The 18,061-nt window shown below is 37.4% G+C and overlaps 1 protein-coding gene across 1 annotated transcript in view; it reads left to right on the top strand.

Moving 5' to 3' along the window:
• The first annotated feature begins 1,744 nt into the window (after positions 1 to 1,744).
• The window catches only part of LOC107681895 (3-methyl-2-oxobutanoate dehydrogenase [lipoamide] kinase, mitochondrial-like), a 26,187-nt gene continuing 9,870 nt past the window's right edge, over positions 1,745 to 18,061 (top strand). The window contains exons 1-9 of the mRNA XM_016478266.1: positions 1,745 to 2,295; positions 4,307 to 4,375; positions 4,598 to 4,708; positions 7,939 to 7,986; positions 8,938 to 9,057; positions 9,211 to 9,309; positions 10,169 to 10,242; positions 12,622 to 12,750; positions 16,947 to 17,036. Of these exons, the coding sequence (XP_016333752.1) occupies positions 2,041 to 2,295; positions 4,307 to 4,375; positions 4,598 to 4,708; positions 7,939 to 7,986; positions 8,938 to 9,057; positions 9,211 to 9,309; positions 10,169 to 10,242; positions 12,622 to 12,750; positions 16,947 to 17,036 (995 nt within the window). The 5' untranslated portion in view covers positions 1,745 to 2,040. The remainder of the gene's footprint in view (positions 2,296 to 4,306; positions 4,376 to 4,597; positions 4,709 to 7,938; positions 7,987 to 8,937; positions 9,058 to 9,210; positions 9,310 to 10,168; positions 10,243 to 12,621; positions 12,751 to 16,946; positions 17,037 to 18,061) is intronic.

The raw sequence follows: 18,061 nt of genomic DNA, 5'->3' as shown, positions 1-18,061 counted from the left end.
AGCAGAGACAGAGAGATCAACATGCTATTGTCTCAGTTCATGTGCATTTTCTTACTTTGGCATATTTGACTCAAATAGTTCTCCCTCTTATATTTGTGTCATTGGTGCTTTATACTTGCGCGTTCGCATCCAGGTAGAGCCAAAAGCCCCTAACTCCATGTTGGAACCATGGAGACGACAGACCAAGGCAGAGCTGAGAGACCCGAGCAAGAGCAGAGCCAGAAGGAATCAACGAACCATCGTCTCGTTCTTGTGCTTTTTGTTATTTTGGATTATATTGCGTATATTTGGCTCACATGGGAGCGAGATAGTTCTCCCTTCTTTCTCCCATCTTTGAATTTTCTTGCATCCCCTTTGCCTCAATATTTGCATATTCGCTTCATCTCTTCATATTTTTGTGCTTTTTTCTGCGTCTCATTTATCTGTATTTTTTATTTTTTTGCATCATCTTTGCACATCAGAACAAGATCATTCTTTTTTGTCAAGGAATAGTGCAAATAAATACATTTTGAGTTTAATCAATGTCTTTGTTATTTTAATTGTGCATTTTCATAAGCTTTTGTTACACATTCTGAGCTGTGAAATGAAAAGCCTAGTTCATCCAGCTTTTGCATTAATGACAAGTTCATTTTGTTCAAGTGTGCTACATTGTATTATGGTTATTTTCTTTCTATAACCTGATAAAACTCAGCCCAGCAGAGTTGTGTGCCCATTCACAATTGAATTAAGAATGTCTTTTGAATTCTAATTCAATTTTAGAGTATGAATTAAAACAAAATGCAGAATTCCAACTAATTTGAATCTAAGGAATCAGTAAATAAAATAAAATCCAAAGAAATTCATAACTGCAGTCTTTCTGGATTCTCTTGGTATTAACAAACATCTCATGAGTCTCCTGTGACCAGTCGTGATCGTATTTGATCGTATTTCATCGAAAGTACAAATACTATTACAAAATGTTGATTTTTCTTCACTGTGTTTAAATATCTGAGTATTAAATGATTAAATGCTCTCTGTGAGTTCATATAATGCAAGTAAATGGAACTGAGAACAAGTACAGCAAAATTAGACTTTGGAATGAGATTGTATTTTTAGTTCACTTATACCCTAATGATTCAACTTAGCCCTTGACATTATGTGGGGCAAATTGTGTCACTGGACTACATTCTTTAGAAGTGCTGTTTCTATAGTCATATGATTTAGATGCCTTCTTTTAATTTTAATTAGGCTAGTATTGGTTTTTCTTACATCGTTCTCATTTCCCCTTATGGACAGTTGGGATCATTCTCCCTCCAAAATTACCCACCATCATGTGTGTGTACAAGCCTGTATGCCTTACATTCTTTAGTGTAAAACAAATAGAGATGTTAAACAGAATGACAGGAACTGACCGCCTCAGTCACCATTCACTTTCATTGCATATTTTTCTATACAACAAAAGCAAATGGTGACTGAGATGTTTCATTAGCATTCAATTGAAGAGATGCACGGTTTAGAACAACCTGATTGAGTAAAAGAAGAAAATTATTTTATTTTATTTAACTATCGCTTTATGTAAAACGTTTTACATTTGGCCCCCTTCTTGGTAATGGGTGTCGATCATTTGAACAGAAACTTGAATTTATATCTACATGAACATACAGAGCATAATATATAAAATAGCCTAACCTTTCTCTTTAACACAGTACATTTTATAACACAATCTTTGCATGTACGTAGTGTCAGTCAAAGGAAGTACACCCCGTCCCCAGTGCCGGCTGTGCTGTGACTGTGGGTCTTTGTCCTTGCTGCGACGTGACTCATTGGCTTTCCGGTGCTGCTGAGGTCGAGATGACCCAAAAGCCCCGCCTCCTCTGACCGCTGATTGGCTGATCGCAAGGGTCTTAAGATAAACACCAGAAGAAACGAGTTCACATCTAGCGATGCGGTGGTGCCTTCGTGCACGAGTTAACTCGCTGTATTGGATGGCGAGGTAGACGGATTTTTAATCTAAAAACAAGGGATTGACTTTTTTTTCTTTTTGCGTTATCAAAGTGTAAAATGCGCGGCCGTGTGACAGTCCAGGCCGTGGAGCTGCTGGGCAGCGGAGCCTCCAGGATCAGCGTGACCAGGCTCTTTCTCTCCACATCAGCCAAAGCAGCCGCTCCGCACTCGACCAGAGTAACATTACATGGCATCGACAAAAGGTTTCGGTCCACATCGTCCATGTCCAGTTACACTGAGCTGGCTCGCGAGCGGTCCAAAACCGTTACGTCTTTTTACAACCAGTCTGCCATCGACGCATCTGCCGAGAAGGTCAGTCACCATTTCCTGATACGTTTCCACGGAGGTCGATATGCTGTGGTCTCCATCCATGATTTGGATGGCCTAGTGATCCCACTTTTGTGGGTTACTCGTGTTGTCATGACACTGACCACGAGCCTTAACTACACTTCTAGTTCTAGTTTGCGTTAACTAGTCTCAAATGTTTCATCTCATTGGTCCAAAGGGTAAGTTAATATTTACTGCCACTTATAAGATTGTTGTAGTCATCCGGTGAAATGCCATTTAGCTCTTCAGCTGCTAATAATCTCTATGACAAAACCCTCCATCACAAAACCTAAAACCCAGTAACCATAAAAACCGAATACAGTGGCCCCCAAAATAATTTAACTTTTCAAAATGAATGTCATAGCATTTTATAAAGTATCAAACTTCATTTTCTGAGTCACCAGCTAGTGGATGTATGACATCGGTGCACACTAACTGGAAAGTTACTTTGTTGTCTTTTAAGCGAAATTATTCTTAATAGTATCATTACTAATTTTTATTATTATTATTATTTTATAGTGAATGCTTAAGCTGTGTGGATTGCTGTATCTTACATCAAGGTAGATAAACGTCTAGTATTAGGTGTCAGCAGTTAAAAAGCCACGAGTCATGGGTCATGGGTCACACCAAGGGCAGCAGGACTTCATAAATGCCATAACCATTCGACAAATGTATTTTATTATTTCAAACTCTTGGTTTTCTGTTAAACGTGCATCTAAATGTCCATCGTGGCATGTTAAGTCATGCTGGTGTACACGGTATCCTTATGTAACCTGTCCTACTTTGAGCATCTCACTGGGACTGTGTTAGTGACTCAACAAAACCCAATGTGATTACCGCTTTGCCACTGCTCCTTTTTTAATTATCGGTTCATTATGAACATTTCCATAATTTAATCAATTAAAAGGAGTGGTTTACTTAGCAATGGAGATTCTGTCATTTACTCACCCTCATGAAACATCAACCCTGTAAATCCTGACATGAAATAGTAGTCATACAAATCTTTTTTTTTTTTCTATTAAATTGTTTATTGGGTTTTTAGACAATACTTAACAAAAAATCTAAAACAAAACTTTGTATTAGTTTTATGTTTATGAGGTTTCATGTTTTGTATCATATTTCATACATCAGGCTTTAATGACGCATATAGTGTGAGAATATGAGGCTAAATTTTATTCTCCAAACAGAGCAAAAACATGCAAATTGGTGCAGGTGTTATAAAGATGAAATTCTGATCATTTGTAATTCAGATATTTTTATAACAGTGTAGCAAACTACTTGCATAAAATGCATTGGTTGTCACTCTATATCTCCAAATGATATGGCATTGCAAGATGCTATTTAAATGCTTAGTTTTATGATCAAAGCTCTGTAGTTTTAATTGTGGACATTTTTAGAATTGTACTAAAAGGCTTTTTCTTTACTAAAAAGTATGAACAAATAGTTAGAGGTCAAAAGGCATGTAGCAGATAGTGTACAACAGGTCCATATGGCTCATGCATTGTATTCCAAGTCTTCTGAAGCCATATCATAGTTTTATGTGAGAAAAGGAAGGAAATTTAAGCAGTTATTCATTGAAGTCTCATTAATTCTTCCATGTGATTAAAACACACAAGAACCAATGGCGTTTTGCATTGTTAACGTTGTGAATTGAAAATATTAAATATAGATTTGTCCTTTGCTGCTCAACTGACATGCACTCCATTCACTTATGCATAGGCCTATTAATAAGTGTAACTTTACCCATGAATCACTCCATGGATAATCACATTTATAGGATATAGATGTAGTCGTATGTTATAAAACAAAATGGAATGGACTTTTTGAACTTTTCCAAAACAGGCTGAAACCTTGATTCATAGACAATTCAAGTGAGTGAATTTACTAAGACCGACATCTAGTTATTCATAAAGGTCTCTCAGCACATACAACATCAAATCAAACACAGTTAGAATTCAAGTATATTCTATTTTTAACAGCGATGTTCTCTTCACAGCCTTCTGTCAGACTGACACCAGCCACTATGCTGTATGCAGGGAAGTCTCCTGATGGACAACATATCCTGGTAATTACACACTCCTGTCCTCTGTTCTGCATTTATCCCAACCCACGTTGGTTCCGGGCTTCTAAAAAGTAGTTGTTTCAGCCATTTGTCAGCACACAAACTGTGCTTTGTCTGTATTGCACCTTTATGTTGATTTACGCTATGCCAGAAATGTTTCATCTGTTTATTATGAGTTAATATACTGAGTTCTAATGAAGCTGTGTGTGATTTGATTCAATGCAGATCAGTGCCAGATATCTACACAAAGAGCTGCCTGTACGTATCGCCCATCGCATTAAGGGTTTTCGCAGCCTGCCCTTCATTATCGGCTGCAACCCAACCATTCTCCAAGTGGTGAGTTCCCCTACACCTCTGCAGGATTTCTCTGTTATCATACATTGTTGTGACGAGTAGTGTTATCGTCTCCCGTACAAGTTAGTTTGCTGGAGAAGCTCCACCCTTGATACTCTGAGAGGGGATATTAGGTGATGAGGATCTGGGGCCGGATCAGTTTGGCATAGTGTTCAGACCGAGAACTGAATCGACCATGTTTGATTCAATGCCAGTGTTATCAGACACCTAGCGTTCTGCAGTGGCGTCTTGCTGAACGGGACTTAGCTTGAGTCCTGGTATTGATTTTGGTGGACAGAAAAAAGTGCTTTATCAATACATGCATGGGTTTTATTTAGTGCAGAAAAAATCAACTTACCTTCTCTATTCTTAGTTCATAAAAGTAGACTACTGTTCAAGTTTGGTGTCAGTACTTCATAATTCATTCATTTATTTTTTTAGGAAATTAAAATGTTTATTCAGCAAGAATGCATCAAATTGATCAAAAATGATAGTAAAACATTTACAGGGTGCTTTCACACCTGGCCCGTTGTTTCGGAACCTGGCGCGTTTCCCCCCTTAGCTCGGTTCGTTTGGGCATATGTGAACACGGCAATCGCGCCTGGATCCGTGCCAAAACAGTCGGTCCGAGATCGCCTGAACGAGGTGGTCTCGGCTCAATTGAAAACGAACTCTGGAGCGGTTCGGCTGTAGTGAGAAAACAATCCGATCTAACGAACCAACGAACCAGGCTATATCACAATGTATAATGGGTAATTACATAAGTTCCGTGAAAAGCATTAGCTTTGTTGTTTTGCTAATACTTCAAAATAAACCTGTGAATGTCTGTGGGTGAGCACGTCTTCGCCATTCAAAATAAAAAAGCGCACTTTTTCATTTTAAAATGCCATCTTATTGCTCTTCTTTGTAGTAGGTGCATTTTAAAAATGTTTTCCCGATGAATCCTGGACTTCTGCTCAAAATGATAAATTAATATAAGGACAGCTGCAAAAAAAAGCTGTTGTCGTTCCATCCTGACGGATGACAGCTGTGACAGCTAAGTGGAATCCCGGAAAATAAACCATGGAACTTTGACCAATGAGGGAACAGTTTACTCGCGCGTGACATGTATTAACAAATTTGGTCCATTTAGAAACTTTGCCGTGTGAAAGCGAACCACACCAAGAATAAAAAGCAACATTGTAATAATTTGAATCCCTGTTTCGGAACAAAGCAATCGATCTACAGGTGTGAAAGCACCCAAATAGTGTTACAAAATATTTATATTTCACATAAATGCTGTTCTTTTGAACTTTCTATTAATCAAAGAATCCTAAAAAACAAAAACAGGATTCTTCAATCAATAGAAAGTTCACTTTCCACAGAAATATTAAGCAGCACAACTATTTTCAACTGTGATTAATAATAAGAATAATTAATACTGTTGTTTCTTGAGCACCAAATCTGCATTTTAGATTGATTAGATTGATAAAGGATCATGTGACACTGAGGACAATGCTGAATATTCAGCTTTGTCATCACAAAAATTACATTTTAAAGTATAGTAAATAAAAACAGTTATTTTAAATTGTAATAATATTTCACAATAATTACTGTTTTTTTTACTGTATGTTTGGTCTAATAAATGCAGCCTACTTCTTTCAATAAAAATAAAAAACCCACATTTTTTAACAGTCTTTTGCACTCTTAAGAAAATGATTTGAGGTTGACTGGTATATGATCATTTTTCTGAAACCATGTCCATTTTAATTCATGTTACCATGCTTAACTGTTTTGTTATTTCTTTGGTGCTGTACTTCATGTTGACTGAAAACTTGGCTTGTTGAACAAGCTGTTGTACTCCTGCTGTTTATAGTGAAAACTCCAAATAAGATCTTGCTTTATTTGTATTACTTCAAAAATTGGGGTCCAAAAATCAGATACCGCAAGTGAAAATGCTTTTTTTTTTACTTGAGCTGCATGAACTTCACATATTTGTGTAAAAGCTGATGATCATGTTCATCAGCATGATTTGAGAATATTTCCAGGTGTAAATTAAAGGTCTTTTGGACCACATTGTATGTCACGATGTCCTGGACTCATTGAGCTGTTCATCACTACAACACAAAAACATAAATAACAATAACCATCACAAGCAATTCTCACTTTCATGGTCCACTAGCAGACAAAGCAAACAGACAATCACCAAGTAATAAGCAGAGAGAAAACCGGTTCCCTCCCCTTTCTCCTGCTTGTTTACTTCCTTTAGTGAGTCCTCCTCCTCCTGTGAACTTTTACCCACATCTGCCTCAGAAGAGAGTCTCGTCTATAGCTTGTTTTGTTTTCTTTGAGGAAGAAGAACTCACCAGTTGAGTTCAGAGGTATTCAGAGCAATTGAGTCTGCAGTCTTAAAACTAAATACTGCACTGCAAAAATCAGTTTATTAATCTTTTTTTTTTTTTTTTTTGGAAAATGTATCTTAACATCTTTAAGTCAAATGTCTTCTTAACCTACTCTACCATTCAGATGTTTGGGGTCAGTAATACCCTTATTCAGCAAGTATACATAAAATTAACCAAAAGAAACAGTAAAAATATTTATAATGTTACAAATGATTTCAAATCAAAATGTATCAAGGTTTCCACACTTTTAAAAATCAAATGTTTTGTGAGCACCAAATCAGCATATTAGAATGTTTTATGAAGGATTATGTGAAAATGAAGATTTTTTTATTTACATTTTAATACATTACGTTATTCTTACTGTATTTTTGATCAAATAAATTAGGCTGTGGTGAGCATAAGTTTTTTCTTTCAAAAATAAACATAAAACTCCTGAACGGTAGTGTATGTCTTTTGAGTTATCAGATTTGATCAGATAGCTTTAATGGAAAACAAGAAAGAAATATTGAAAAACTATTTTTGTGCAGTATATATATCATCACAACCTTTGAACTGTTGCAAGTAAAAATTAAGATCATTCAAAACATTCAGCACGTTTATGTGTTTCCCAATCTTTTTAATTTGTTCCTCGAATCCATTGAAGAATGTAAGCCGTGCGTTTATGGAGGGTTGGTGAGGGGCCAGGAATGGTTTTCAGGGAAGGCTGGGAACACAAGCTCCAGGAGCTGCGCCACAGCACATTTGTTACCCATGTATTGCACTCATTCATTCTCATTCTCTCCCCCTCTCTTTCTCTCCCCCTCTCTCTCTCTCTCTCTCTCTCTCTCTCTCTCTCTCTCTCTCTCTCCACAGCACGAACTTTATATCAGGGCCTACCACATGCTGAGCGATTTCCAGGCTGTAAGTGCAAGTTGACCAAACCTGTACATATGAATTCATACACGGCCTAGTCAACTGTTGACCAGCTTTCAGATTTCCATAATTAATTCTGTAACCTGAGAGGCCTGTGAGTTTAGTGTACTGATTCAGCCGCTGTAGAAGATGGAGTGGAGGTATCACCTCTCACCAGTGAAACCTAAGTCTTTGTTGACTGACAAACTGACTGACTATGTAAAATGCTGGCTCATGAATATGTCAAATGTGAGTACAAATGAAAAATCCCTCTGTTGCACAATATCCGCTAACTGGAAATATGAGGCAACTGAAGGGATTGCCATAGTTATTGCCGTGGCTTGTACATTATGAGTCCAAATTTTGGCCCACACATTCTCATTCTGTTTTGTCCCACAATTAAGAGTAACGGTAAAGTCATCCAAGCTATGAAAGAACACAGATGTACACTACAAAAGTGTAATATTTTGTAAAAATGTTTTTGAAAGTTGTCTCCTATGCTCACCAAGACATTTAAGGTAACTGTGTTCTATTTCATTTATTTTAAAATTTAACTTATTCCTACGATGGCGATGCTGCATTTTTGAATGCTTTGTAAATGGTATATTGAAGGAGATTCATCTCTACTGTCTGAAATGTATTTTCCTGGCCATCCATTTCAGAAACTTTTTTTTTGTAGTCACAAATTTGTCAAGTGTTTAAGTGCAACATTTAGATCAAAAGATTGCAAAGATCACAAGAAACAAATTCATTTAAGTGTATCCAACCATTTTCTGCTAGTGTAAGTGGATCCATTTATTTGTTTAGTAAGAATAATAAGGGGAAATAACAGTTAAGACATGATTACCCCACCAGGCTTTAGTTTTGATTTTAACTATGACTGTAAATGGTCTATTACATATAAAAGATTCGCATTTAATATTATTTTGCTAACCTTTCCATCATTGTTTTTATCTTCAGATTACAGACCAGGAGACTGAGGCTCACTATAGCAAACTTGTAAAACAGCTTCTTGATGATCACAAAGATGTTGTCACCATGTTAGCTGAAGGATTCAGGGAATGTCGTAAACACATAATGGTAAGATTTCAAAAACCCCTAGTGTTTTGTTCGCCGTCAGCAGAATAATATTACCGTAGCCTCTTTCTGCATGGTCCATGTTATACTTTCACTTTGGTCATAATCAGTGGATCTGACCTAGTTGTTTATTTATTTTACATTCTGTTTGTTCAGGATGAGACTCTGGTTCGTAATTTCTTGGACACAACGTTGACGTCTCGTCTGGGCATCCGCATGCTGGCCACACACCACATTGCCCTGCATGAGGATAATGTACGTCTCTTGCTTAATATTTTAGCACCACCGTCGTTTCTTACTCTATTATGGATATTTCCAATAATTAGCGATGGTTCTTAAAATTGTTTGCATTAGACAAATTCAAATGTGCTATGAACAATATATGAATCCATATTAGGAAACTCTCCAGTTCCTCTTTAAAATACCCATAAGCACATGGGCTTCACAGCAATAAAAGTAATGTAGTCTTCAGTCATTTGCCCAGTGACGAAAATGTCTCATACAGGCAGCCAAGTGGACCACCAATATTTTCACATGATGCACATGCATAGACTAAATATACAACCACATCTGCTGTCAAATTACAGAGACCTGCTGCAACGAACAATATTTTTGCTCACTTGTGGATTCGCTTGAGAGCTGTAATGGTTCAGAACAGGAAGGTTCCTATAATTTAATCATGCCAACTATTGTACAGCTACAAGCAGCAGGTTGATTTACTAAGACTAAATTACTGAAATAAAAAGAGTATGAATTGTGTATTTGCTTTGTGGTAGTATTGATGTTTATTATTTATTATTAGATTATAAAAATGTTTATCAGGAATCACACTAGTACAAACTGAAAAATGCAATCTTCTGTTGATTAATTTTCACCTCAAACTGAACAGCTCATGTAAAAATGACCAAGCTGAACTATTAAAGAATCAAAACAGCGATGCAATATAAATACATTATGAAGTTTAAGTTGTAAGCAATTTTAATAAAATCAGAAATATAACCAATATCTCTACCAGTTGGTATGTTTCTGATGTAGCATGGCTATTACAGTCATATTACCCAGCGCTAGTACAGATGCTTACCATATGATTTTTTTTTTCTCTGTACTATTTCAGCCTGACTTTGTAGGCATTATATGTCGCCGCCTGTCCCCTAAAAAGATCATCGAGAAGTGGGTTGATTTTGCTCGGTGAGTATGCTATCCTTTTAACTTCCTTCTGTTAGCCATCTGCCTTGCATCCTGTCGTCTGTTTGCATACGTGAGGGCTTAAGATTCGAGGACTATTTTAAGAGGTTATTGAAAAGCCTTTTGTTCTGTTATCCGCACAGTCAGCTCCATTTACAGCAGCTTGTGTGTGTGTGTGTGTGTGTGTGTGTGTGTGTCTGTGTGTGTCTGTGTGTGTGTGTGTGTGCGTGCTCTGTTTGCCCAAGAAAAGGGTCAAAGCCCAGTTCTCATTTTTTGATTTACCAAGATGAGTGTTAAAGGTCACTGTTGAACTACTGTCCAACATTTTCTGTGTGGGAGCAAAACATGTATTTACTTCTTCTACATGAGTTTAATGTGTCAACAGTCCAGGAATGATTTGCAGTGAATGATGGACATGTAAACATTTCTTAAGCTGTTTGCTACTGTTATGAATTTATAGTGACATTATTTCAAGCTATTATTCTAAAGTAGAAAAATTAGGAAAATATTTTAGAAATAGTTTTATTAGTTTTATTATAAAGAAAACTTAAGGTTTAATCAATTATTAATATATTTTCTGGTGGATATAGTTACCGCGTCCACATGATACCATGAGGCAGCAACTGGGCCAGCAGGGAAAAAAAAAAAAATGTACATATATATTAATTTTGACATTCGCATTAATTGACATTAATATTGACATTAATTTAAAAAAATTTAAACAAAACAAAAAAAAAACATTGCTGCCCGTGGACATTTCCTAAATATGATGTTTATCAGTTTATGTCATGCATGTTTTAAATTCTGCCTCATAAATCATCTCATGCAAAATTATCTGAATGAGGAAGTCACCACAACTCTTTTTATTTGATTTTGTTTAAGAGAAATAATTGCCTGAACAGATTTCATAGCAACTGCATTATTTAGTCAGAACACAGTAAAGTGTGTTTTTTATTCATGTTTTCTTCTTTTGTCTTAGTTATTTACTTTCAGTTTGTCTCCTTGGTAGCTGGTTGAGAGGCTTTAGCTAAAATGTTAGAGACATTCCTCCTGTTTATTTCTTTGTTGAAAAGAATCAGGTCACAAGGCCTGGGCCCTTGATGAATGTGCAGTTGCTAAAGCCTCTTACGCCTGCGCCATCACTCTTAGGCTACGTCCACACGAAGCCAGAGCTTTCCCTATCCGATCTTTTTTTCCCCTCGTCTCAAGAAATATCTGCGTCCACACGAAACCACAAAACCGACACAAAACGATGTAGTATACCTGCCAGACCAGTATGTGGCGCTGTAATTCTGCCACAGAGATACACTAAAAACGGAGAAGAAGACTTGGACTATGCCATAAACCTTGCGCACGGTATACAAACGAACATGGAATAATACATTTATTAATCTGTGTTAGTATTAGTTAATAAAAAGACAGTCGTTCAGTGTTTGTTCATGTTTTTGTTGCTGTTACGTGACATAGCACGAACCGGATCCGTTTGGACGAGATGCCTATACGATACAAAATGTATGTGTATACAACTAAACGTGTCTCCGTGTGGACGGGGCCTTATTTTACTTCACTTTTTCCAATCAGTCACTCATTCGTCCATCCTACAGATGGACAGAGTATCTCTGTGTTCTCATTCTGATCTAACATCAGTTTTTCCTCATCTATACTAAGCTGACTTTCAACCTAAAGTCTGGTCCAGTTTGCAGCATATTCTGCCCAGTAATAGTTTGTTTTGGTTTTAAGTGGCTTTAATGTGGATTTATTTGAAATAATTATCTGTATTCATTATCGATTAGTTGTTACAGTCCTAAAAAATGTTCTCTGTGGTCTTATGTAAGAATAGAGGTCAGGCTGCACTGCTCCTGCTCATCTCATGAGAGTTTGACCATTAATATGCTGCACCAGCAGAGCTGCCCTGTTCCTCTTCACAGTGGCATGATCAAAGCGCTCCCTCAAAGACCAGACCGAGGCCACATTTTGCTGGCTCTGAATGAGATGTTTTCATTAGTGTCAGATTATTTAAAAACTGGCTTTAAACTAAATGAAATGCTCAAGACAGCAATCCAGGCATTTACCAGTACTTGCATAACCTGGTGAGGCAGAACCAGTAGCATGTGACTTATTTTCTCTGTATGCAATTTTGCATTTGTTATTTTTATGTATAATACCAATTATTTAAATACAAATAATTTTATTTTCTCATGATCCTAAAAACATTTTAATCTTAAGGCTTATGCTTAAATATGTGAAATCTGGAAATAAAGTCTGCCAGATTTCTTTACAAGACTGACATTTGTTATTTGTTTGAATGATAGTAAAGAATTAATAAGTCTGTCCAGACTTGAATGGTAATGTAAATGTCTTGATCCCCTCTGTTCCCCTCAGACGGCTCTGTGAGCATCAGTATGGGAATTCTCCACGGGTTCGCATTAATGGCCATGTGGCGGCCCGCTTTCCCTTCATTCCACTGCCTCTGGACTACATCCTGCCTGAGCTGCTGAAGAACGCCATGAGGTAACATTCCTGTCACATATGGTCAATAAGATACACACACAGCACAACATCCTGTTCTACTATGCTATCTTAACTATCTTATCCTGGTATCTAATCCTGTCAAAGCAGTTGCTTTATTTGGACTGTTAATTATTGAACCATTACCACTATAATACAGTGATATCTGTTGCTGCATGAACTATGACCAAAATATATGTGTAAGCAATTTTGCCTGTCTGTCAGTGTATGAAGGGGTTACTGTAGTGCAACCCTCTACGCACACCTTGGCAATATAATCGCCATTGGCTAGTAAATGTTTTTGTTTACTCGCCAGACTGATATACTATTTTACACACACACACACACACACACACACACGTTTACTTAGCTATCTAAATCTCTTAACTTCAGCCAATCAAGCATTATATTATGATATTATGATAATTAAGCACTATTTAATGATAGAACTAGGGATTAGGACTAAAACTTGGTAACCATGAATGAATGCATATTTGTCACTTAAACTGAGCTTAGGACTGGTGGTGGTGTTTAAGATATTGTTGATCATAGGTAATAGTAATTATTATTAAATGTATTGGCTCCGATAGTGCCATTTTTCTCGGATCGGGTATCGGTCAGAGAGGGCCGACCCAAATCCGAGATTTTTATTTATTTTTTCTCGATTGTGCGAATTATTCTGTGTTACTTCTGAAGCCATACGATAGCTTAATGTGAGCTACATATGAATATTTAAGTCCTTACATTAAAGTTCACACAAACTCTTTTCTCCGCTGTGGCTGTCAGTCATTCGTTCAGCCTTTAAAGTTTAAACCCTGGTCACGTTCGGTTACAGCAGTCAGCTCGGTAAAGCTCTCTCCAAGATCATTCTGTGTTCCCATTATACTTGATTTGTAAATACATGTCTATGATTTTGCAAAAAGGACTTTATCTTCTTGCCGGAGTTTAATGTTGTTTTGTTACTTGCTACCGGATGTCTGTGAGAACAAAACACGGGCGTAGAAAAGACTATAAATTTTTTTTAACCTGCACAGTAACTGAAATTTAAAACTGTTAAAAACGGAATCGGTATCGGAGGCAAAAAAGGCGGATCGGAGCATCCCTAGTTGTCAGCATTCGCTCAAACTGATTTGCAACTGAACTGAACTGAAATCAAAACAGGGACGGTAACGAGAGCTGTTCGCGCAGTAGCTCCGCCCACTGCCGAGAAACCGGCATATCTTCTGCTTGTTCTTAAAAGCTGAATAATTCTAAATGAACTCTGTTATTTTGACAGGAAAATACAACAAAGAATATGGTTTACATGTAGCGCGTCGATTCAGCATGGTATGCAAGACTCTCGCTCTCTCTCTTTGCATGTGTGAGAAACACAGCGCTATCAGTAAAGCGACGGCGAGTCGTGCGCCTTCACACTAGTTTACGGTACGTCAAATACAGGTGCGCTGCGTGCTACATACTGCGCATCCATTGAGTACATGACATGATCCATTGAGTGCATCCAAATAGTACAGATCACTTGACGGAGAGCGAAACTCTCAAGCGCTCAGTCAGCGTGTTTATCGAGTGAAAATCTGTGTTGAACGCCTCTCACACACATACTGGTGTGTAAAATCTAAGAATTTGTTAGCCAATGGCTAATGTTAGACATTATTTAGTCACCCAGAGTAAGATTTAGTCGCATATGTGAGTGATTTACTCGCAATGTAGAGGGTTGAGCAGAGTGTGACCTTGTGGTAACACTATAGCCTTTGGTAAAACGCCAGGAAAAATAAGTCGTTTACATTTCAGACACATTATGCAAGAAGCCTGGAATGGAATTTGAGTTTGGAACTTTTCCTGGTTGTACAGGATTGTTGGCCATTCAATCTGGGGCAGTTATGGCAAGCATGGGTCATTGTGACCCAGCTGAGGTTATGAAATGCCAAAAGTGTTTCAGCTAAAAAGAGCCACAATATAGTGCGAGACATTATAGTGAGATGAACAGCAATAAGGAATGCAACTGACTTCATTTAGCTTCGTCCTGAACTTCATTTAGCTTCATTTAGCTCACTGTTGCTGATATTTTTTTACCTGCTGGATGATGAAATCAGTGCAGGTATCTCATAGACTTGAGACTGGGCCCCCTTTTGACCAATAAGCAACTACGTAACAGTGCCCTAACAACCACCCAGAATATGTTAGCAACCATATATCAATGCACTCACCCATTTAACAACATTATACCTCTGTGGCATTGAGCTTTACATGTGCAGACACCACTAAAAGAAAACCTAAAAATCTAGTTGAAATCTACTATAATGAGGACACACCTATGACGTCTGTAAAATTGTGTCCATAAGAAAGCTGAAATTCCTGTTATGGGCCCTGTCCTACTATAGTGTCCCCTCTCTCTGATATTTGCAGTCTTAGCACTGTTCGTATAAGGTCGCCCACACTGGCTGCCTGCCAAGTTCATTCCAAGTTCAGTGGTACAATACAGGTTTTCTATGATGGTGGCAAACTATCCAAAACAATCTACAGATGAGCCACTCAAAATAATGCAGTGCACTGAAAACCAACATGAATCTCCATACCTGTATGATAATCAATGTGGAGGAGTCTAGAGGTCTATAGTTATTCTACAAATGAGGTAGAAACCTAAAATGACAAACAGCCAACGTTGTTTGTTCTTTTTTTTATTTTAAGAACAGGAATGTTCTGGATTCAGTGCCAGTTTAGCTCTATCAACAGCATCTGAGGTTGTCGCCTATGGCAAAACATAATTCTGACTTGTTCCTCAGCTTTTAAAAAGAAAAAAATCATGTTTACATTTAACACTCTTACAATGGCATTCTTCAGGGAAAATATTGCATTGGGATAAAAATTAGAATACAGTTTTAGCCAGATGATTTAAACTTTGTGTGGTAACATGAGACTAATGTGATTTAAATTGTTTACTAAACCTGTCTGTGCAAGTTATCATGACCACATAAGACAGCTAAACTCTTAATTTTCACACCATACGCACAAGGGTGAAACAGAAATGTTTACATGGAATGATTACAATTAGACACTCTTCGCCTATTGTAGTACGACCACTATGAACATGGGATTTTTTTTTGTATGGAGAGTATTATTCTTTTACAATAAATATGAGTAACACCGCTTTTAAGCCTTGGCTCAAATACCTCCAAAAGACCTGTATTGTGCTTGTCTTACAAATTGAGAGACATGTTTCTGATCTTGTTCTCATTGTTCTTTACATTTGGATCAGACTCCTGTTCAGCCAGTCACTTGAAAACGGCATGTTCTCAGTTGGTTTACAGCAGTACAGTTCCTGCTACTGAGAGTCACCCAAGACACAGACTGTGAACTTTAGATTTTTGGGTATGGGCATGATTTTGTAATGAAATGGGTAGGGACAGTGGCACCAGAATAACCACTGATTTTTGGATGTTTGTGACTTCACAACATTGCATTTTGCTTATGAATATTAATTAGGTTATATTCATATATTAATATGACCTAATATTACTCTTTGAATAAATAGACTGAGATGTACTGATCTGTACAGTAGAAGAGTATTGCTGCAGATGATTAGAATTAAGCAACAAATGCAGCATCACATTTTTAACAAATCCAAGTGCTCGATGAGAATCAACAATTTTTGGGCCAGATTTGCAAAACGGGGCAAATTAGTGTGAGATCGCAATCCCATAAAACACAGATGGAAGTGGAAAGTTCTGTTGGTATTTTAGTGACAATGCACAAATTAATTTCAAATTAATTTGAATACTCTCCTCCCATGAATTTTATGTCTGAAAGAGAAACTCCTACAAGTGCAAATGCAAGCAGGTAAATAAAGAAGTACTTTTTTAATGGCAAAAGAGGGTTTCGCTCAATCTGGCCCTAAGTGTTCAAATGAGAATTTTTGCTTTTTTTGTCTGTATGTCCGTATGTGCATATCAGCAGAAGATATATGGCCTAGTAACCATAAAGGAAATAAAATTTCTCCACAAGAGCTGGAGATGCTTCCTGTACATTAGATAAGTCCCTGTCACATGCAATTTCCTGCTCACAAAACTTTTTATCATATTTTATGTTTCTCAGTCAGAGGAGAAAGGAAAGCTTTCACAATTATTTCAGGCCTCTACTGAGTTTTCTTATCATGTGCTTATGTTATGATCAGATGTTCATTTGAATTTCTTTTTGTTCTTCAGGGCCACCATGGAGAGTCACTTGGACACTCCTTACAATGTGCCTGATGTTGTGGTCACAATCGCCAACAATGACACAGACTTTGTCATAAGGTGAGTCTGTAAGCCAATGCTAATGCCATAATTCTATTGAACCACATCACACCTGCATGATAATGTATGACAATACATACACATGAGTTCTAAATAATACATTTGAGTTGCCAACTGACCTTTCACATTGAATCATATTCAAAATCAGATTTGAATTGGATTTCAAACTACATGCAAATGCAATACAATACACATTTTTAAAAAATCAGATTCGTGTGGAGTTTTTATGTTGTATGGAGGACAAAAATTAAAGAGAGCTGAGACCGATCTCTTGTCGAAAGTGTTTGATTATTGCCTGTCTGAATGAATACATGGACACTTAGGGTTTTAGATGTGGTTGGTCCGCTGTAAACTCAGCAGAATGGAATTAATGCTTTTTCCTGGAAACAGTGAAGATATTTGAGCTCTTCTTTGCACAGAGACCTCATCATGCAGAGTGCTGTCTTTAAAACCAGGGCCATTATCCCACTGTGCTCACTCAGCAGTCCGGTTAAAACCTCTTTCCACACTGAGCATATTTACTCATGGGCAATGTTTATTTTACCATAAACGTATGGAAAGCATGAACCTCCGTGTCTGTTTTTTAGTGTTGTTTGGTGGATGTCTGAAATGAGGATGCAAAGTCCTCTCTGTTTCTGGGTTTTTGGTCCAATGTAAATTCATGCTCCACTTGATGTTTACACAGTTTTAAAGGGGTCATATGATGCGATTTCAAGTTTTCCTTTCTCTTTGGAGTGTTACAAGCTCTTGGTGCATAAAGAAGATCTGTAAAGTTGCAAAGACTAAAGTCTCAAATCCAAAGAGATATTCTTTATAAAAGTTGAGTCAGCCACGCCTACCTAAAACGGCTCATTCTAACGTCATTGTGGAAATATTAGCATAATGCTGCCCAAATGTGCATGCAAAGAAAGAAGGCGTGGTTTCAGGAAGAGCAGTAGTGTTGATGCAGCCATGTCAGGGAGATGGTGTGTGTTTCAGTGCGAAAGCAAAAGCACTTTATTTGGCCTTCCAGAAGTAGATGCAAT

The sequence above is a fragment of the Sinocyclocheilus anshuiensis genome, unplaced genomic scaffold, assembly GCF_001515605.1.
Source record: "Sinocyclocheilus anshuiensis isolate Anshui unplaced genomic scaffold, SAMN03320099.WGS_v1.1 scaffold2571, whole genome shotgun sequence".
Lineage (NCBI taxonomy): Eukaryota > Metazoa > Chordata > Actinopteri > Cypriniformes > Cyprinidae > Sinocyclocheilus > Sinocyclocheilus anshuiensis.
The sequence above is the reverse complement of the archived record's forward strand: the minus strand, read 5'-3'. Positions and strand labels throughout refer to the sequence as shown.